At 42.8% G+C, this 22,229-nt stretch overlaps 3 protein-coding genes across 6 annotated transcripts in view; 1 reads left to right on the top strand and 2 right to left on the bottom strand.

Moving 5' to 3' along the window:
• The window catches only part of RSF1 (remodeling and spacing factor 1), a 116,485-nt gene extending 115,554 nt beyond the window's left edge, over positions 1 to 931 (bottom strand). Inside the window, exon 1 of one of the 4 annotated variants that reach the window (XM_084895003.1) lies at positions 428 to 931. In XM_084895003.1, the coding sequence (XP_084751129.1) occupies positions 428 to 617 (190 nt within the window). In that variant the 5' untranslated portion in view covers positions 618 to 931. The remainder of the gene's footprint in view (positions 1 to 427) is intronic. The other 3 variants (XM_084895002.1, XM_084895005.1, XM_084895004.1) reach the window with 3 other exon arrangements.
• Positions 932 to 1,123: 192 nt separating this feature from the next.
• On the top strand, positions 1,124 to 20,741 carry AAMDC (adipogenesis associated Mth938 domain containing). Its single transcript, XM_084895030.1, has 4 exons — positions 1,124 to 1,236; positions 5,638 to 5,786; positions 18,408 to 18,503; positions 20,390 to 20,741. Exons 2-4 carry the CDS (start codon positions 5,655 to 5,657, stop codon positions 20,528 to 20,530), a joined length of 369 nt encoding a protein of 122 aa, XP_084751156.1. The 5' UTR covers positions 1,124 to 1,236; positions 5,638 to 5,654; the 3' UTR covers positions 20,531 to 20,741.
• On the bottom strand, positions 4,782 to 5,176 carry LOC311627646 (histone H3.3A-like; the record flags this gene model as incomplete). The annotated part of the gene is made up of 2 exons (XM_084894135.1): positions 4,782 to 4,972; positions 5,053 to 5,176. The coding sequence occupies 2 exons, from the start codon at positions 5,174 to 5,176 to the stop codon at positions 4,782 to 4,784; spliced, it is 315 nt and encodes a 104-aa protein (XP_084750261.1).
• Positions 20,742 to 22,229: the final 1,488 nt, after the last annotated feature.

Below are 22,229 nucleotides of genomic sequence, written 5' to 3'. Positions count from 1 at the left end.
GCAGAGCCAGGGAGAAGAGGAGGAGGAGAAAAGCGCAAAGCTGGCCGGAACCTGCGCTCCCCTGCCCCCGCCGCCGCCGAGAGGGAGCCGGGGTGGGGGACCGGCCTCCGCCGCCGCGGGGGAGCCGTCCCCGGGGCAGCCGCTCCGCACAAGGACCCCTCCCCGCCCCGAGCCCACACCTAGCCCGCGACTCCCCCACCTCCAGCTCGGCGCCCGGCCGGCCGAGTGGCCCTAGGGGGCCTCCGCCCCGCCTCCTCACTCCCTGCCCGAGCCCCCCGGGGGCTGAGCGGGGAAGACAGGCCGGGCGGAGCTGCACCCCAGGTGCGGGGGGGAGATAGAGTCGCCGCGGCCCGGGGGCTGTGGGGAGAGCAGCAGAGAGACGCGTGCCAGGGCCGCTTCCCGCCGGGCGTTCGGGCCCCTCGCTTACCTTCCCCGCTGCCGACGTCCCGCGGCGGCGCCTGCAGCACCCGCTCCAGCTCGGGGAACGGCAGCTCCGGCAGGTCGAGCAGCGGCCCGTAGCGCTCCAGGAAGGAGCACACCACGGCGAAGTTGGGGCACGAACCCGGGCAGCCCGGAGGAGCCAACGCCGCCGCCGCTGCCGCCGCCGCCGCCGCCATTTTGAACTGGAGGATGGAGGAGGAGGGGATGGGGGGGCTGGAGGGGTGCCGGGGTGCCGAGGACTAGCAGGGTGGCTTCACAGACGACAGGAGGCGCTAGCTCGTGGACGCCCCTGCACGGCCGAGCTCCTCCGGCCCCGGCGCCGCCGCCGCCGCGATCCCACAATCCAGCAGCGGCCAGGAGCAGTCGAGAGCCGAGTGTGACGGGAGGAAAGAGAGACGCTCGGCGCCTTTCACTTTCCTCCCTCTTCCCGCCCCCTTCCCTCCCCGGCCCTCGCTCCTCCCACTTAGAGTTCCTCGCAGCCTCGTGTGACAGGGGGGAATGAAAACAAGGGAAGCCGGGCGGGGAGGCGGGCTGGGAGCGGAGGGGGCGGGACTTTCTAGGGACGGTAGCCAATAGGCTTGGGGGCGGGGCTCTGGGCGGCTGGGATCAGAGGGGCGGGACTTTCTAGGGACGGTAGCCAATAAGCTTGGGGGGCGGGGCTCAGGGCGGCGAAGGGCCTAAGGCTGCTTCCGGGCGGGGCGGGTGTGGGGAGAACACCTCGCTCGCTCCGAGGGCCCGAGCTCTCGGAGGCGGAGCGGTTGGGGATCGCAACTCCCTGAAGAGAGAGGGCTTTGGGTGAGTTTGGCGGGGGATTCCGAGAACTGGAATGAGGGCCACGGGACGGTGAGGGGAGTTCAGGAGAGTGAGTCGGAAAAGAGAAGAGAATAAGAAGCACGATTGTGGAAGAACGTGGGGAAGGGGGTACGGGAGAGGGGTGCCCTTCACTCGGGGTTGGGATGGCACCTGTGTGAGGACAAGTCTGCGGAAGTTGGCCAAAGGGTGTTGCTCGCTGCTGCCGTCCGGGATTCGCGGCTTTGCTTTCGGGAAAACAAGTGTCTGAAGGCTTCAGGGGACGAGGGCCTGCGGGACGGGGCTCTGCGGAGATCGCCCGTCTGAAAAGCCGGGGTCCTGCCAGGAGATCGGAGTCTGGAAGGACCTGCCTCCGCGGAAGGACCGAGGGGAGAGAGGACGGGGCTGCGCTGGGTGTGTGTGAGGGCGAGCCGCTCTGTGGAGACCCTGGGGCAGTGGTTCTCCACCTTCCTAATGCCGAGACCCGTTCCTACAGCTCCTCCTGGTGTGGTGACCCCAACCATACAATTATTTTCTTTCTTTTTTTATGTATTTTATTGATTTCTTACGGAGAGGAAGAGAGAGGGATAGAGAGTTAGAAACATCAGTGAGAGAGAAACATTGATCAGCTGCCTCTTGCACACCCCCTACTGGGGATGTGCCCGCAACCCAGGTACATGTCCTTGACCGGAATCGAACCTGGGACCTTTCAGTCCGCAGACCTACGCGGTATCCACTGAGCTAAACCGGTTTTGGCCATACAGTTATTTTCATTGCTACTTCATAACTGTAATTTTGCTACTGTTAATAAATCGTAATATAAATATCTGTGTTTTCCGATGGTCGCGACCCACAGGTTGAGAACTGCTACTGTAGAGCCTAACACAGATATTTACATTACGATTTATTAACAGTAGCAAAATTACAGTTATGAAGTAGCAACGAGAATAATGTTATGGTTGGGAGTCACCACACCAGGAGGAACTGTATGGAAGGGTCGCGGCTTTAGGAAGGTTGAGAACCACTGCTCTAGAGTCTAAGGGGATTGATTGGTCTGTGGGGTGGGCGTGATAGGAGATTGGGTGGAAGAGTAAAAAGTTCGATAGAGGACAGGGTTCCACCTCGTTGGGGGCAGCAGTGAGCACCCTCCCAAAAAGAATCTCAGAAACCATCAATAATGCAAAATGGAATGTACAGCCGGAGATGTATTGTGCATTATGGTTTAGGAGTTTGAGCTTTAGATTCAGCCAGAATTGAATCCTAACAGAACCACTTGATACCATTGGGGAAGATTCTTAATTTCTTTGAACCTCTGTAAAGTGGGGGTGATAACAGTGCTTACACCATAGGATCTAGGTAATTCACAGTAAATTTATTAGCACCATGCGCCATCTGGCATATTTTAAGTACTTTTTAAAAAGGGAGTTCCTAAAATTTAGATGGAATCCAGCTATAATGTATACAGTTTATTACTTTAAGCCAAATTTTTCAATGTACATTTAAAACTTACATAGTACCTACTTCCTAAGAAGAATTTGAGGCAAGGTACAGTATAACCATGTAAAATGGGACAATTAATGATTAAGAAATTTATAGGCAAATAATTATTTTGGGAACAGATAAATGCTTATCACACTTAAACATTGAATTTTGTTCTGCATTTCTAGGTTTAAAAAAGGGAAAACCATAATGGTCGACATCATTCTCATTATCTAAAGAAAGAAAAACTACTCATTTATCAAAAGAGAAAAATTATAAGAGGAATTTATTACCTAGAACACTTATTTCTAATATTCAAACCCTTTTTAAAAGGGAAAAAAAATGTTCTTTTGAAATATATCAAATACTTTTGAAAATTCCAGTTTAAGAATACTGATGTATATGCTTTCCTTTAGTTCTTTGAATATATTTATAATAGCTTCCTTGAAGTCTTTGCTACATCAAACATTTGGGAACACAAGTACAGTTTCTTTAAAAAAAAAAATTTTTTTTTTTAATTTATTTCAGAGAGAGGAAGGGAGAGGGAGAGAGAGAAACATCAATGATGAGAGAGAATCAATGGGCTGCCTTCTGCACAGTGGATGGAGACCAAAACCCAGCATGTGCCCTGACCATGAATCAAACCAGCAACCTTTTGGTGCACGGGATGACACCCAACCAACTGAGCCATACCGGGCAGGACCACTGCATTCTTAAATAAATAAATTATATATATTTAATTTATATATAATAAATTAAAATACTTCTTAACCCATAGTGGATTATGGCTAACTATATGGCTAATATATATATATTATATGAATGGGAAATTCCAGTTAAATCCTTCCCTACTCTCCCAATCCATTGTTTGCCCCAAATATGAAGGAATCAGAGCCACCTGTCATCCATATTCACCTCCACTAAGATCACTAGTTTAAATCGTAGTGCTTAAAATCAAGTGAGCCTCCTCTGACTGTAGCAGCAAATCTGTTGTTTTTCATGCTCTGCTCCAACCACATTGAACCTCTGTGCCAACAGAATCAATGTGGGAGCATGGGAGTGGTCCCAGGCAAGAATAACAACATACCTTACTGTTCTTATCTGAAATTCAGTGGTTGTCATAAATAAATACTTCTCAGTTTATACATATGCATTTAATAGAATTTCTAGAGCACCAGGTGGTTATTTTTTATAGTTTTGTCCAGCTTTATATTTGCTTTTGGGGAAAGGATTATCAATCTCTTCACTCCATCATGCTGAAGTAAATCTCCACCTTTTCATTTTATCTCCAAAAAAAAAAAAAAAATATCCTGAGAATTCCTTTCACAGTCTGAGAAGTAATTATATTATCTAGTTTCCAAGGCTGGATATTTCAGGATCCCAAGAATAACAATTTACTTATTAGACCTCTAAAGAATAAGTGACAACCACATAAATGAGGAAAATACTTCTTAACCCATAGTGGATTATGGCTAACTATATTTTGCATATATAATAAGGAAATTACTTGTTTTAAAAAATCAAAATACTGGCATTGTTCAGAAAAATTTAAGTTTCTAATTATTATGAAGTTGAACTGATGAAACTTGTTCACTGAAACATTTCGACTTGCATTATTAATGCTTTATGTCCCAACATTGATATTTTTTAAAATTCATACACGAATGAAAATGGAAAAACTGCCCATACCTTATTTCCCCTATTTTTTCACTTGCAATCATATACTTAGGTATCTTTGGACCCCATGGGGGAAAAAATAGCTAACATTCAGAACAACCAATAACAGGAAGAAGAGAAAAAAATTTTTTTAAAAAATGAAATGTTGCCTGGCTAATGTGGCTCAACTGTTGAGCATTGACTCAGAAACCAAAAGGCCACTGGTTCAATTCCTGGTCCTGCCTGCCCTATTGTGGGTTTGATCCCCAGTAGGGATGTGCAGGAGTCAGCTGATTGATGATGTTTCTCACTTAATGAAGTTTCTATCTCTTTATACCTCTCCCTTCCTCTCTAAAAAAAAATCAATAAAAACATTTTTTAAAAAGGGATAAAATGTTCCTCATTATAGTGGATTCTTAAGTACGTTCTCCACATATGCAGCATACTAGCTGGATGTCTTTTGGCATAATTGTTACACGTTTGGCCTGGATAGCACATAGGTTGGTGTCTTCAAAAAGGCCAACCACATAGGCCTCACTTGCCTCCTGCAAAGCACCAATAGCTGCATTCTGGAAGCGCTGATCTGTTTTAAAGTCCTGAGCAATTTCTCGCAGCAGAAGTTGGAAGGGAAGTTTGAGAATCAGATGTTCAATGGACTTCTGATAATTTCATGGAGTGCCACAGTACCAGGCCTGTAACGGTGAGGTTTCTTCACCCTTCCAGTAGAGGGCGCACTCTTTTGTGAGCGGCTTTGGTAGCCAAATGCTTGACCACTAGTCAATTTGTGAGCAGTCTGCTTTGTAGGAGCCATGGTGTAGAGCAGCGATTTTCAACCTTTTTCATCTCATGGCACACCATAAACTAATTACTACTAAAAGTCTGCGGCACACCAAAAATATTATAATTTAGGTATAATGTTGGTTTAATCACACTGGACAGCTATTGTTGTGTTGGCTGTTGTCATTTTTTTATCTGACAGTCTAAGGGAAAAGAAGCCAGTGTCCCTAACTAGATAGTCAGATATTGCATGTCTAAAAAATTATTGCGACATACCAGTGTGCTGTGGCACACCAGTTGAAAATCGCTGGTATAGAGACTTCCTTACTTACCTCCCTTCTCCTTCTGCTAGAGCTCTATGAGCTAGAGGCAGCACTAACATTACAGAGTGATAGTATTATATTTAAAAATATATTTTTATATAGTATACCTCCTGCATTTTGGAACTATTTCAATTTTTATAACTGATTTGGTACTTTCTTTTAACATTTCAGGTTTCAGTTAAGTTCCTTATGTCTTCCCCTGAAATTGCTTCCCTTTCATGGGGGCAGATGAAAGTACAAGGCTCTACTAAAATCTATAAGGACTGCAAAGTGTGGCCAGGGGGAAGTCGGGATTGGGATTGGAGAGAAACAGGAACTGAGGTAAGCTATTAGTGTTTGGTTGATACTGCATAAGGCTAACAAAGTGATTTCCACCATCCTAAGCTATAATGACCAAGTGAAAAGTAGCTCGCTCTCTCTTTCCTTGAGATATAATTCAAGTACGCAATTCAATGGAGTTTTCATTGTCATAAGCTTATGCAGTAGTTACCACTACTGATTCCAGAATATGCTATCACTCCAAAAGGAATCCCCATAACCATTTTCAGTCACTGTCTCTTCTTCCCCTCCCCCAACTCCTGGCAACTACTAATCTACTTTCTGTTGCTGTAGATGTGTCTATTCATTCCATATAAACAGAATATTCAATTCTCTTAGGATTGGAAATGCTGGGTCATATGGTAACTCCATGTTCAACCTTTTGAGGAACTGCCAGACTGTTTTCCAAAGCAGCTGCACCACTTTACATTTTAGATTTTAGGAATGTGTGATGTTTTCAATTTTTCTAAATCTCTCTACACCAACACTCACTATTGTTTGCTTTGTTTTTATTATACCCCTTCTAGTAGGTACGAAATGTTCTCTCATTGTGGTTTGAATTTGCATTTCCCTTATATTGCACTTCCTCTAACATTCTCAGTGTGCAATACCCAAGGTAGAGTCTGTGTTCATGAGTGGAGGTTGGATGAAACAAGGGAAAACTTACCTCTCAACCACACTCACTTGGGACTTAGTCCCACAACAGACAACTGGGCAGGACGTGACACAATGGAGTCCTAGTCCTCCCTGGGAAAACCTTTCCAGCTGGAAGATGAGAGGAGAAATGTTCTTAGCTGCAGCAGTGGAGTGGAGTCTCCACCTCATTGAACTGGGAGTGGGGAGGCTGGCAGCAGTCCTTCCTTAAAAACCATGATTTCTCACCTTTCCTACCAAAGACTTATAGACATCCTTTAATAGATGTTTCTTCATTTGCTGTTTGCTCTAAAGATTTTTGTTTCTGTTTTTTATTTTTACTGTTGTTTGAATGATTTTTTTTTCCTGTTGTTGTTATTGTTATTGTTGTTGGTGGTGGTGGTAGTTGGTTTTTTTGTTTGTTTCTTTTACTTATTTTCTACCACTTAAGAGCAGGTGGTAGAGCTGTTCATGCTGTAATGATGGAAATTGATCTTCAGTTTTAAATATATATTTTTTATTTATTTCAGAGAGGAGGGTAGAGGGAGAGAGAAAGAGACGAACATCAATGATGAAAGAGAATCATTAATTGGCTGCTTCCTGCACACCCCCCACTGGGGATTGAGAATGCAACCCAGGCATGTGCCCTTAACTGGAATCAAACCAAGGACCCTTCAGTCCGCAGGCCAACACTCTATCCATTGAGCCAAACTGGCTAGGATGAATTCTTTTTTTTTAATGTGTTTTTTTATTATTATTATTGACTAGAGGCCCAGTGCACGAAATTTGTGCCCAGGTAGGGTCCCTAAGCCTGGCCAGCGATCAGGACCAATTAGGGCCTTCCAGCTGCCGGCAGGGGTCTTCTTTCATTCCGTACCACCTCTTAGTGGTCAACACACATCATAGCAAGCAATGGAACTCCCAAACTCCCATGGAGACACTTTACATATTAGCCTTTTATATGTATACTAGAGGCCTATTACACAAAGATTTGTGCACTAGGCCTTCCTTCCCCTGGCTGCCAGCACTGGTTTTCCTCCGGCACCTGGGACATAGGCCTTTGCTCCAGCTGCAGCAGAAAAGCCAAGCCTTGAGGCTTCTCCACTCCCCCTGCAGCAAAGAAGCCAAGCCTCTTCAGTCATCTTCAGTCTTTAGTCTTCAGTCTTCTCTCAGGCTGGAGCCTTCAGTCTTCGCTCCATGCCTGTGTATACAAATTAATCCACCATCTTTGTTAGGTTAATTAGCTTACTGACTCCTGATTGGCTGTGGGCATTGCAGAGGTACTGTCGATTTGCATATTTCTTTTTTTTATTTTTTATTCGTGTATATTAGAGACACAGTGCAATGAAATTTATGCACAAGATGGGGGGTCCCCTTAGCCCAGCCTGCACCCTCTTCAATCCAGGGCACCTCAAGCAAAGCCTCTCAAATTTACTTCCTCCTATTGCCTCCGTTTTCTCTCCTGGACCATGGCATCAATCCCCCAGCTGGTCTTCTTGCTTCTTAGTCTGCCTTTTTCATGTCTCTCTTCTGTTATAATTTCTAAAAGATAAAGTTGCTCATGTCTCTGCTCTGCTTAGAAAACTCCAGAGGCTTTTCATAGACTTCAAAGTTAAATACGATAGCGTTCACGGCCGTTGTTTATGATACAGTTCCAAATTAGCCTTTCATTCTCCTCTCCTGTATTTCATAACACGCATTTGAAGACCTAGTATCCCACACCAAATACCTATTGCTTTCCAAACCTACCATTATCTTTCATTTTGTATCTTTTGTGCCTTTGCTAAAACCATTTCTCTTACTTGGAATGACACACTCCCTTTTGAAATCTTATATGTCCTTCCATTCTTAGCATTCGTATTATCTCCTCTAAGAAGCACTTTCTCATAACCCTGGTGAGAATGAGCAGCTTATTCCCTCCTCAGTATTTCTGTAATACTTGCTGCCTCTATTATAGCACTTAGCACAGACTGCCTGTATATAATGAGTGTATTTATCTGTTTTCCTCACTAAGTCCTCAAGTTGTTAGGATTCCTCACTAAGTGGAGCACTTCCTAAGGGTAAGAACTATGCATTTAGCCCAGAGCCTATAAAATAGGAAATCAATATATTTTTGCTGTACTGAATTTTTCATTATAAATGTCATTAAACCAATTTTTAAAAAACCTTTTGTGACATTTCCTCTGAGGTATGTTAATGTTTTGTGTGTTTTTTTATTATTAGTTTTAAAAGGGAAGGGGTAGGTTTTATAGTGATTAAACAATGGAAATACCAAGAAAATGTATTGTCTTTAACCAATGTCCTTGAAATGGTAATTACTATTACCTCCCAATTCTCTACCCATGATTTTTAAGCAACTACTATATAACTGCTCAAATATAGCTTTTCCAAAGTCACACAAAAAATATATTTGGGAATTAAATTTTGAACCCTAGTCTTACTCTAAAGCCCATACGTTATAACTGTTTCATGCTATCTTCACTCATTTCTCTCCCAAAGCAATAACTATCTTATTAGAGAAGATTCTTCTGTGTGGAAACATGCATAAATCACTCATTTATATATCTTTTTGTTAGGCTGAAAGTGGTCAGGATGGAAGATGTAAAACAAGTGTATTCAACAATGAAGATAAATATTTTTTAAAAGTGTGAAATTAGCTGAAGCCGGTTTGGCTTCGTGGATAGAGTGTCGGCCTGCAGACTGAAGGGTCCCAGGTTTGATTCTGGTCAAGGGCATGTGCCTTGGTTGTGGGCGCATCCCCAGTGGGGGGTGTGCAGGAGGCAGCTGATCGATGATTCTCTCTCATCAATGTTTCTAACTCTCTATCCCTCTCTCTTCCTCTCTGTAAAAAAATCAATAAAATATATATTTTTTTTAAAAGTGTGAAATGAAAAGAAAGCCAAACCAATAAGTACCCACCCCAGAACTTTAAAGGACCTATGGAAAATTTATCCCAACTTTTAATTTTGAAAAATGTTAAACCTACAACACAACTGTATGAATAATACAGTAAATACCCATACACCCTTTATCTAAGTCCTCAAGTTGTTAGCATTTTACCATATTTGTTTTTTTTCTCTAAATACAAGCACATACACACACACTCACACTTCTCCCCCAATTATTTGAGAGTAAATGGCAGATACCATATTCAGCATTTCTCCCCTAAGGACATGACCATTCTCCTACATAGCTACCATACCATTATCATAAATAAGGATATTATCATTAACACAGTATTATCTAATATACAGTCTATCTTCAAATTTCCTCAGTTCCAAAAATATCGTTTATGTCTGTTGGTTTTGTGGTTTTATTTTTACACATAATGCAGGCGTAGGCGTGAAGTGCAACACAATTCCCAGAGAGTCTACCGTCGACCAGACCAAAGGTCCTTGTGCTCGGGACAGTGTTACCTAAGGAAAGACAGAGGGGTTGTTGCTTTTGCTCTTGTTTTTATTCACCTTTCAGCCTGGTTGATGTGAGCAGCCTATTCTGAACTCTGTTAAACTTCTCTTTTTTTCTTAATTTTGAAAAATATTGAACATATTTAGCAAATTAAATAAAAATAGAAAAGACACTTGAATACCATCAACCTGGATTCACCAATTGTTAACATTCTGCTACATTTGCTTGTTTGTCTCTCTGTGGCACTTTCTCTCTCAATAATGATTTTTGTTGAATCGTTTGAAAGTAAGTAGCATACATTGTGAAACTTGAACTCCAACTACTTTAGCATGTATGTACTAAAGCATGTATGTACTTATATACTATAAGAAACTCAACATTGAAATATTATTAAATAATATCTACTCCATGTCAAATTAACAATTGTTCCAATGAAATAAATGTCTTTTATAGCTGGCTTACTTTTCTAATTCAAGTTATATTCATTTTGTTGTCATGTTTCTTTAGTCTCTTCCTTTAAAACCAGTTCTCCAAATTTTTTTCCTCTTTTATGACACAAATGGATTTAAAATATATATATATATATATATATATATATATATTATTGCTCTTTCACAGAGAGGAAGAGAGAGGGAAAGAGAGTTAGAAACATCAATGAGAGAGAAACATCCATCAACTGCCTCCTGCACACCCCCTACTGGGGTTGTGCCCTCAACCAAAGTACATGCCCTTGACCGGAATCGAACCTGAGACCCTTGAGTTTGCAAGCCAATGCTCTAACCATTGAGCAAAACAGGCCAGGGACACACAGATGGTTTTGACATGTCTGTGATTAGTTAACAATTTAGATTTATCTCATTTTTTTCTATCATGATTAGATTCAAATTAATCTTTTTGGCAAGAATGATCTTGTCATTGCCAAGACAGTCAATTGTGGCTTCAGTGCATTATATCTGGAGGCACATAAAGTCAGTTTGCTCAGTACCTGCTGAGGTTATTTGATCACTTGGTTAAATGGGTACCTACCAGATTCCTCTATTGTAAAGATACAATTTCCCACTCATAATCAGTACATAGTCCGTAGAGTAATATTTTGAAACTTTGTGATTATCATATTCCCCAGCAATCTTTCATCCAATGATTTTAGCATTAACTATTAATCCTTGCCTGAATTTATTATTACATTAGTAATTGCAAAATGATTTTTTTAAAGGTTAGGGTTTTTTTTGTTTTGTTTTTTAAATATGTATATTTTTTCTTTCAAAGAGAAAGGGAGGGGGAGAGAATCATTGGGAAGCTGTCTCCTGCATGCCTCTGACGGGATTGAACCCCCAACCCAGGCATGTGCCCTTGAATGGAATTGAACCTGGGACCCTTTGGTCCACAGGCTGACTCTGTATCTATTGCACTAAAATGGTGATTTTTTAAAAGTATTTTTTATTGATTTCAGATAGAAAGAGAGAGAGGGTGAGAGAGATAGAAACATCAATAAGGAGAGTCATCAGTTGGCTGCCTCCTGCACACCCCACACTGGGGATCAAACCTGCAACCTGGGGATGTGATGTCCTGACCGGGAATTGAACAGTGACCTCCTGGTTCACAGGTTGATGCTCAACCACTGAGCCATGCTGGCCAAGACAAAATGGTGTTTTTTATAATTCTATCATTTCTTCTGCATTCATTAGCTGAATTTCTCTGTGAAGAAGAGGTTTTCTTCTGACACTATCATCATTTTTATTATCACTCTGGGCTCATATTTTCTTTTTTCTTTTTTTAAAAATATATTTTATTGATTTTTTACAGAGAGGAAGGGAAAGAGATAGAGAGCTAGAAATGTCGATGAGAGAGAAACATCAACCAGCTGCCACTTGCACACCCCCTACCAGGGATGTGCCCGCAACCAATGTACATGCCCCTGATCGGAATTGAACCTGGGACCCTTCAGTCCACAGACCGATGCTCTATCCACTGAGCCAAACCGGTTTGGGCTCATATTCTTTTTTAAATTTAGGATGGGCTAGATCTGAATGTTTGTGTCTTCCACCAAAATTTGTATGTTAAAATTCCAATACCCAAAGATGATGGTATTAGGAAGTGGGACCTTTGGGAGATGCTAGTCATGAGGGAGGAGCCCTCATAAATGAAATTAGTGCATTAGAAAGGAGACTTCCGAAAGATCCCTTCTACCCTATGAGGGCACAGTGCGAGGGGTCAGCTATGAACCAGGAATAGGGCCCTCACCAAACTGGGCTTGCTGGTACCTTGACCTTGGACTTCCAGCCTCAGTCTAGAGCAGTGTTTCCCAAACTTCTCTCATGATGAGAATCACCTGGTGGAGTTGTTAAAACACAGATTCCTGAATCCCAACTAAGAAGTGCTAAACTAGAATTTTTGAGAACATATAGGTAAAATTGTATACTTAACTAGTGCTCTAAGACAGATTTTATATACAGAGCACTAAGTTAGGTATGCAATTTTACCTATATGTTCTCAAAAATTCTAGTTTAGCACTTCTTAGTTGGGATTCAGGAATCTGTGTTTTAACAACTCCACCAGGTGATTCTCATCATGAGAGAAGGTTGGGAAACACTGCTCTAGAGCATGAAAAATAAATGCCTGTTGTTTTATAAGCTACCCAGTTTGTGGTATTTTGTTGTAGCATCCCAAAGAGAATAAGAACATGTTTAATCTCTTACCATCTATACTAATAAAGGGTAATATGCTAATTAGACCCGGAGACCTTCTGGACAAAGACAGGGGCTTGGCCAGCTGCAAACAGCCCTCAGCCCCTCACCCGGGCTGGCCACACCTCCCAGTGGGGACCCTCATCCAGATGGGGATGAGGGTCCCCACTGGGGGGTGATGGCCAGCCTGCAAAGGGCCAACAGCCCCTCGTCCAGGGCTGCCATGCTCCCTCCCTCCCCCGCGGTGACCCTCACCCCAATGGGGACGTGGCCAGCCTGCAAACGGCCATCAGTGCCCTCTCCCAGGCCAGCCTTGCCCCTCCAAGGGGACCCCCATCCTGATCCAGGACCTTCTTCAGGGCAGACCAGCCAAACCCCCCACACACACCAGGCCTCTATCTATACTAATAAAAGGGTAACATGCTAATTAGACCAGGAGATCTTCCGGATGTCCTTCCAGGTAAAGCATGGTGGTGGGGCCAAGGCAGAGTTGGTTAGGAGCAAGCAAGTTGGCAGGGGGGGCAGTTGGGGGCAAGCAAGCCTGCAGGTGGGGGCAGGTGTGGGAAAGCAGGTTGACAGGGGGGACAGTTGGGGGTGAGCAGGCTGGCACGGAAGGCAGTTGGGAGCAATCAGTCCAGCAGGGGCGGGCAGTTAGGGGTGATTAGGCTGGAAGGGGGCAGTTAGGATTGGTCAGACCAGCAGGCAGTGTGGTTAGGGGCGATCAGGCAGGCAGGCAGGTGAGTGGTTAGGAGCCAGTGGTCCTGGATTGCGAGAAGGATGTTCAACTACCAGTTTAGGCCTGATTCCAATAAACCGGCAGTTGGACATCCCCAGAGGGGTCCCAGATTGGAGAGGGTGCAGGCTGGGCTAAGGGACACAAATTTTGTGCACCAGGCCACTAGTCTGTAATAATGAAAGTGTAATATACTAATTAGACCGGACATCCTTCCAGATGAAGCCGGGGCTGTGAGGGAAGCCCGGGTCCCGGGTGCCAGAGGGAAGCCTGTGCTGGCAGCTGGGGGAAGAAAGGCCTACTCTTTTTTTTTTCTTTTTTCTTTTTTTAATATATTTTATTGATTTTTTTTTTTTTTTGCCTCCCTCCCTCCCTCTCACACATACCCTCCCTTCCCAGAGTTTTATGTCCATTGGTTGTACTTATATGCATGTACACAAGTCCTTCGGTTGATCTATTATCTCCCTCAGATCTTCCTCCCCTCCCCACAGGAAGGCCTACTCTTGCATGAATTTGATGCATCAGGCCTTTAGTAATTAATATTTTTTGAGGTTTAAATTTAACCAGTGTTCTTGTGACACGTACCCATCAGTTTTTTACCACTGCGTTGCTTTCTGGCCTAATGAGATATATTTTTCCTGGTTCAGCCATTTCTTTAGGGAGCCATGGTTCCTTTCAGTGAGAAATGATATCTAGAAACCCAAGAGCTGGGTATTAGGTGGGCTTATTACCACTGAGATGTCACTACATCTAAGCCTTTTCAGTATACAGAGCAAGAAAGATTGTGGGGTGTGTGTGTGTGTGTGTGTGTGTGTGTGTGTAATGAGTTCATAATAATACTTCTAGCTCAACCCAACAGCCCCAGATGTTTTTCTCTGTGTTGCTCCACCATCTTCTTGAGCATTTGAATGGTGGGAACAGGTTGGAGCAGTGGCCAGAAGTCTAACTTAATGGAAGAAGGAAGAGAAGAAAAGCTCATGCTCAATGTTTCAAGGCTCAAACCTAGACATGGCATCATTTTTTCTGGTCATATGCCATTGAATTTTTATTGGTGATAGCATAGTCACATGTTCTACACCTAGCTGCACAGGAGCACAGAAAATGGAATCTTGCTGGGCAGCAGAAAAGGGGCAAAATGGATTTTGAAAGAACTAGCAGTCTGCCACTATGAGATGTGAGGATAAGTTTGCTAATGGACTTTTGGAAACGATTTCCACTCTTCTAAAGAAGCACACTACTAGGCCACACACCTGTTTTTAATGTTTGATTGATTGATTAGAGAGAAACATTGCTGTGTTGTTCCACTTATTTATATTTTCATTGGTTGATTCTTTTGTATGTGACCTGACTGGGGATCGAACCTGCAACCTTGATGTATCATGATAGCACTCTAACCACCTGAGCTACCCAGCCAGGGCCTGTTTTTAAAAATTTGATAATTTTGGTGTGTGAAATCTGTTTTCTTTGTAATCCTATATATTCTCTCTTAAGCTTTTAAAACCTTTTCTGAGAAGGGAGCCATAAGCTCCACCAGACTGATTGCCACAGTGGTCTATGGCACAAAAACAGGTGCCTGTGCAGAGGCAGGAAGATCATTTAAGAGGCTGTTAATTCCCCAAGCGATAAGGAGAATGTGACTTGGGCAGTGTCCACAGGGACAGATTCCAGAGATCCTTTAACCTTCACTCACAGAACCCGTTTTTATCAGCAACACAACTAGATGACAGCTTTGCTTCTAACATTTATGCTCACTTCATTTTGGCAGGAGGAACTGCTTCCTTAAAAGTGTAATTTAGTAATATTTTCTTTTCAAATTTGATATAAAGTAGGGGGAAATGTCTAAGCCATATAGGATGCCATCTTATTGTTTATCTGGCATAATAGGTATTAGCTGGACATTTCCCCACAATTAAGAGCTTCCCTGCAAGAAAACACAATAAGCTTTTACAACCTTAGACATCCTGTGATGCAAAGCCCCTTTAAAAAGAGGAAGAGTCAGAGCCTCAGTGGTTTTTGCCCCCAGGGATTGGAAGAAGCAGAGGAGGAGCTGGAGGCAGGTTGAGGACGCCTCAGTAGCAGGCCTCTGCACTAGGCTGTGAGTAATCGCCCGCCAACGCCTGGATCCACAGGCTGCTGCAGTGAGCGTTCATTGCTCCACACGTGACACCCTGGGCCTGCAGGATAGCACTCACAGCAGCCGGATTTGTCACTTGAGTTCCATTGATTGGCAGCTCTGATGGGCTGCTGCTGTCTCCAGTCTCTGACTCTCCATCTGATTATGGTTTTGAACTCTCTTGACCTTTCACCCCCTTCCCACTCACCTTGTTTCCTTACACGAGCTCTTCCGGTCAGGGCATCATGGTGCTTCTCAAAATATGGTGCCGTCCTTTGTTAAATGAAGGAGTCATTCAGTAATTGAGGTGCATTCATTTGCTGAAGGAAGATGAAGCTTTCCAATCCTAATTGTTAATTCTATTAAGTGTTTACTGTGGTCATAGTTTCTGGAAAAAAATGTTAGGTTCTTCATATCATCACTGTTGGCTTTAGGATTGATCAGAGAGCTGTGGGGGACAAGGCATTTAATCCAATCCTCTTACATTATTTAAGTACCGATTATTGTAATCAATAATATTGTAATCAGAAACAATATCCCCTTTTTTTGTTTTGCCTTTTCAAAATTTATGAACCTAAACAACTTCATAGAATAAGAATTCCATCTCTCCTAACCGGGAAAGCGGAAGGCAGAGATACTATCAGAGACACTGGGCACTGACTCTGCGGCCTCTCTCGGATGAGGATGTGCGCTTCCTGCTGATCAGTTTGGTCCACTCTTTGAAATGCAGGTGTTCTAACTTAGAACACTCTTTGATATTCCCTAAACATAAGCTCGCAGTCTTGGTGTGAATTCCGTAGGAAGGTGCTGAGGAGGTGAGGCAGAATGTAAAGGAGAGCCTGCCTGGCTTTGTTATCAGCTCCGGAGCACTTGCTGACCAAGTGAAGGATGTCAGCAGCAGTTGCACACCCCGCGGAGAATCAAGACATAGAGAAAGCCGGGAGAGAGGCTGCCTCTGCTCCCGCTTGGGATCCACCTGCCTTCTGCTAAGTTTTGCTTCCGAGCCTAAATAAACCAGGAAGTATGTGGCCGTGTGAGCTGTCTTCCTGCTTTATTTTTTATTTTACTTATTTACTTGTTAATTTCCTGTGTATTTTGAAATAATTTTAGCCTTACAGAAAAGTTACAAGGATAGTACAAAGAATTCTCATTTTTACCCAGTTAACACTTTCTCATATTTTCTGTATCATCCTTTCCATTGATATATTATTTTTTTGAATTGTTACAGATATACTCCTTTACTTCTAAATGCCTGTATGTATTTCCCCCAGAGAACAAGGACATTCTCTTACATAATCATAATACAATGATCAAAATCAGGAAGTTAACATTTATACAATACTTAATATACCGATCTTATTAATATTTTGGCAATTAACCTAATATAGATGTCACATTTACTTGTCATATTAATGGAATAATATAGGATTTTTTTTTCATTACTTAGAGTAGGGGTGTCGAACTCAATCAGAGAAGGGGCCAAAATCTAAAATCCAGCCTAAATCGCGGGCCGAATGGTTTACTGAACAGTCATAAACTGACAATGTCATAAACTGACAGCGGAGTGCAGTGATGACAGCGCGGTGCAGGCCACATTGCAAGGCCTGGCGGGCTGGATTTGGCCCGCGGGCCTTGTGTTTGACACATGTGACTTAGAGAATATTTGTTTCTGTGGGATCATATAGTTTTTCTTTACTTTTTAAAAAATATATTTTATTGATTTTTTACAGAGGAAAGGAGAGAAATAGCGAGTTAGAAACATTGATGAGAGAGAAACATCCATCAGCTGCCTCCTGCATACCCCCTATTGGGGATGTGCCCGCAGCCAAGGTACGTGCCCTTGACCGGAAATGAACCTGGGACCCTTGAGTTCGAAGGCTGATGCTCTATCAACTGAGCCAAACCGGTTTTGGCTCTTTACTTTTTAAAATCCTCACTCAAGGATATGTTATTGATTTTGAGAGAGAGAGAGAGAGAGAGGAAGAAACATTGATGTGAGCGAGAAACATCGATTGGTTGCCTCCTGCACATACCCCAACTCCCCTATTAGTAACATGCAGACCCCAGGAAAAGCTCCAAGATTGAAATTTTTTTTTTTTTCATGACTGAAAATTTATCTCCATAATGGAGAGCAGACAGGGACTGAAGAAAGAGCTGGTCACTCCAGTCTGGTAATTAATAGGGTTTATTAAGGGAAATTTACATACAAGGTATGTCATGGGCAGCTGCAAGACAAAATGGATCCATGAGCTGTTTGGCAGGGCCAGAGAATTATATAGGATTTGGGTAAGAGTGGAGGGTGGAGAGTGAGTAGTCACAGGTGTGTGAATGCCACCAGGTATGGGAAATTACATGCTTGACCAGCTCAGGGTAACAACCTGTTCCAGGAACTAGCACATAGCAGGAGGCAAGAAAGGGGTGCTAATTTATGTCAGAATGGATATCAATTACAGTCATACAGTCTTCAAGGGGGGTTGCAGAAAGCAACTCCCATTTTGGCCTTGGCCCAGGTTTTGGGACAGACAGCAGTCATGTCAGAGTCTCCTTCAGAAACCTCAGATCTGACTTCAGGGCTCTTTTGCTATGTTGTACACACCAGGAGTTTACTTCCTTGTAGCACTTGTAAAAACTGTTTTAATTTCCTCTTAGTCTGCTATATTTTTCACTAGACTTAAAGCTCCTTAAGGACCCAGAACAAAACATTCCTAGGGCCTAGGACAAAAAATTTCTTCAGTGAATGGATAGGTGAATGAATGAATTCCACCAGAATGCTGATTACAAAGAAAGATTAAAAGAGCAGGTAGCTGGTTTGGTTCAGTGGATAGAATGTTGGCCTATGGACTGAAGGGGGAATTCCGGGTTTGATTTCAGTCAAGGGCACATGCCCAGGTTCTGGGCTTGTTCCCCAGTAGGGGGTATGCAAGAGGCAGCCAATCAGTGATTTTCTCTCATCATTGATGTTTCAAACTTTCTTCCCTTCCTCTCTGAAATCAATAAAATTATATTTTTTAAAAAGAGCAGGTAAATGGTATACTTTTTCTTTTCTCACCCAGCATTCTCCTGGTGTGCAGCCTGCAGATGTGGAGGAAGTTGTCAAGAAGGGTGTGCAGACACTGGTGATTGGCCGAGGGATGAGTGAGGCCTTGAAGGTAGGTCTTGTGAACAGTGTCCTGAGGACAGCTGCTTATGTCTTGACCTTTACCTTAGAGATATGTCCTTGTTATGGGTTCATCTCTATGTATCATGCACCCTCATATTGCTGATGAGCTAGTGGATGTCCCAGGATAAAATAATGGCTGCGTACTACTCTCCTTATCGGGGTGGGCTCTCCGTTTCTACCTAACCATGGACCTGTATTGCTTCAAGTATATCTCAGAAAGTATATCTTGGATTTCTCAAGCTCTGCAACTATTAACATTTGGTTCTTTAGATTTTTATAGAACTTTATATTTTATAATAGATTTTCCTAATATTTTCTCTCTTCTTAGATGCATTCAAATTATGTTTTCTCCCTTTATGAAAAACATATTTATTTTAATTTTACTTACAGAAAATATTCAATGTAGAAATGCAGAAGGAAAAGGTGAAAGATTTGCCCTCTCCAGTCTCCACACTTGGGCACACTGCTCCAATTTTCTAAGCATCTGCAAATATATACACTCTTACATATATGTGATATAGGTATACATGAACATACTTACAGCAATTTTTACATGAATAGGGTCACACTATATATATTGCTCTGTAACATTCAATTACATTACTACATTATGGACAGCCTTTCACATAAATATATAGAGATCTACCTTATTCTTTCCTCTAGCTAGGTGTTCTAAAATCCACCTTGCTGATGAAGGTGCCCTTTACTTATTTACTAGAGGCCCCGTGCATGAAATTCATGCACGGATAGGGTCCCTAGGCCTGCCCGGCAACTAGGGCCTTCCGGTTGCCGGCCTGGGCCTTCCTTCCGGCTACAGGCCAGGGCCTCCTTTTGTTCTGCCCCATCCCCTGGTGGTCAGCACATGTCATAGTGAGTGATGGGTCTTCCAGTAGAACTCCCGTGGGAACAATTTGCATATTAGGCTTAACCCAATTTTTTCCTTGTTAAGATAATTTCTATTATAAAGCCACTGTTATAAAATTGTTAATATAGAAAATATCCAGGACAAGCCAGAGTTGAAAATATCTAATAATAACTGCCACTATTAAGAAACTTTTATATAAATTCATTTGTAAATATTTGTTTAGCATCTTCTATAGGATAGAAACTATTCTAGGCACTAGGGACAACAAGATAAGACAAAACAAGGTTCATAACCCTCATGCATCATAAAAGACATACAATTTCAGATCATAATAAATTCTGTGAAGAAGGTGTTGACTTCTGAGGGGCTCCTCTCAATGGGGTGGTCAGGAGGCCTTTCTGAGAAGACATTTGAATGGCAGTATGCATACACTAGTTCACTTCATCCTCACACCAACTCTGTGATGTATCCTTATCTCATTTTATAGGGGAGGAAATTGGGGTTGAGAGGCTTTAAATAGTTGGATTAAGATCTCTTGGTTGGAACATGGCAAAGTTGGAATTTAGGCTCAGGTTGAACTGACTAAAACATTTAACATTTACATGGTTTGGGTTCTGCACCATGCCAGGCATTTTCTATACCTTCATTAAATTAGTTCTCATACCAACCCTGGGAGCTAGGTATTATTATCCCTATTTCCGTACAAAGAAACAAAACCTCAGAGAATTTAATTCACTTAGCCAAGGTCACACTGCTAGCAAGGACTTAAATCCAAGGCTAACTCCAAAATCAGTGCTTTTTCCATTTCACCTGAGATTTTCTTTTCAATCATCTGAGATTTATCTTGATACTGATGTCAACTTCTTAGAAAGCCTTTTTAACCAGTGACCTTCTGGGTGAATTAGGAGTCTTGTCCCTCTCTAATTCTGTAGATTATACTTGCTTCACGGCAGAAAGGAAACCCGGGGAACCTTCCCCAACCACTTATTCATCTTTTTCCTTCTTCCCAGGTGCCCCCATCAACCCTGGAGTACCTTGAGAAACAAGGCATTGATGTACGAGTACTCCAGACAGAGAAGGCCGTAAAGGAGTACAATGCCTTGGCTGCCCAAGGTGTCAAGGTCGGAGGGGTCTTCCATTCCACCTGCTGATGAAGCCTTAAAACAAATCTCTATCCTGGCCAATATGGCTCAGTTGGTTGGAACATCATCTGTGCACCAGAAGGTTGTGGGTTCAATCCCCAGTTGGGGTGAGTGTAGGAGGCAACTGATTGAGAAATATCTCTCTCTAACACTAATGTTTCTCTCTCAATCCTCTCTTTCCCTTCCTTCTTCTCTAAAATAAAATTTAAAAATAAATAAATCACTAAGCAATAATGTCTGTGACTACCACTGTTACCACTCTTCACACCAGCCTCCCCAAGTATTATTCTTAATTTTTTTTTTATTGACTTCAAAGAGGAAGGGAGAGGGAGAAGGAGAATAAGAGAGAAACATCATAGATCAGCTCCCTCCTACATGCTGCACACTGGAGATTGAACCCACAACCTGAGCGTGTGCCTAGGAACCTTCAATCCAAATGCCAGTGTTCTATCCAATGAACTATTTTTTATTTTTTAAATATATTTTTACTGATTTCAGAGAGGGAGAGGGAGAGAGAGAAACATCAATGATAGGAGAGAATCATTGATCCGCTGCCTCCTGCACACCCCCTACTGGGGTTTGAACCACAACCTGGGAACATGCCCTGACCAGGAATCGAACCATGACCTCCTGGTTCATAGGTCAATGCTTAATCACTGAGCCACGGTGGCTGGGTGTCAAGCATTTTTTAACAGCTGCTCATGCCAGGTCCTGAACGAGGAAGGCTTTGGGATGCATGGATAACTAAGGCGAGGTCCCTGTCCTTAGTAGGGGAGGGAGACACTGAAAGTCAGGAGAAGAGATGGACAGTTATCAAAGTTAAATAAAATGGCATTAGGCCAGTTTGACAAAATAAAGGCAAAAATAAAGGAAAAAGTTTTGAAGGACAAAGAAAAACTTCAATGCATTAAAATCACATTACAGCCGAAACCGGTTTGGCTCAGTGGATAGAGCGTTGGCCTGCTGAAAGGCCTGTTTTAATTCTGGCCAAGGGCATGTACCTTGGTTGCTGGCACATCCCCAGTAGGGGGTGTGCAAGAGGCAGCTGATTGATGATTCTCTCTCATCAATGTTTCTAACTCTCTACCCCTCTCTCTTCCTCTCTGTAAAAAATCAATAAAATATATTTTAAAAACAAACAAACAAAAAATCACATTACAATGTTACGCCCAGACTTCATGATCCCCAAGGACCACCAGGGAGCCGAGTCGGATGCAATAAACAAAAGAGCCTCTTCCATGCTAGCATGGGCTCTGTCCCACTCACGCTGACAGCATGGCAGAAGAGAGCGAATTTCACCAAGCCCAGGGGTTTTACTCCGGTGGTGATGTCACTATTTTGGCTGACCCTGATTGGTTGGGTGAGGGCTAGGGTCCAGTTACACAAAATGGAGGATAACTCCGCCCTGCACCACAGTGGAGTCAGGAGTTTATCCTTGCCCTGCCCTGCTCTCTCAACAATTGATGCCTTGGAATGTTTAGCCATCAGGTCAACTAGTATTTATCAAGTATTTTTATATGCTGGCACTGCTATAGACTCCTGGAAAACATCATTAAAAGTCTTGTCTTCATGAGGCTTATATTCTAGAGGGGAAAATAAACAAGTAAATGAATAAATGCATAATGTAAAAAGACTGTTGAGAAGAAAATAAGGATAAGAAGATAAGGCATGATTGTGGCTAGCTCAGATATGTTGTCAAGGGAAGTCT

This window comes from Pipistrellus hanaki (assembly GCF_964339955.1).
Source record: "Pipistrellus hanaki genome assembly, chromosome: 9".
NCBI lineage: Eukaryota > Metazoa > Chordata > Mammalia > Chiroptera > Vespertilionidae > Pipistrellus > Pipistrellus hanaki.
The sequence above is the reverse complement of the archived record's forward strand: the minus strand, read 5'-3'. Positions and strand labels throughout refer to the sequence as shown.

Bases quoted from the DNA above. Each gene is read 5' to 3' on its own strand.
- AAMDC (XM_084895030.1), top strand. From the start codon at position 5,655: ATGTCTTCCCCTGAAATTGCTTCCCTTTCATGGGGGCAGATGAAAGTA. The intron at 5,787-18,407 runs GTAAGCTATTAG...TTTCTCACCCAG, and splicing joins GGAGAGAAACAGGAACTGAG to CATTCTCCTGGTGTGCAGCC. The intron at 18,504-20,389 runs GTAGGTCTTGTG...CCTTCTTCCCAG, and splicing joins GGATGAGTGAGGCCTTGAAG to GTGCCCCCATCAACCCTGGA.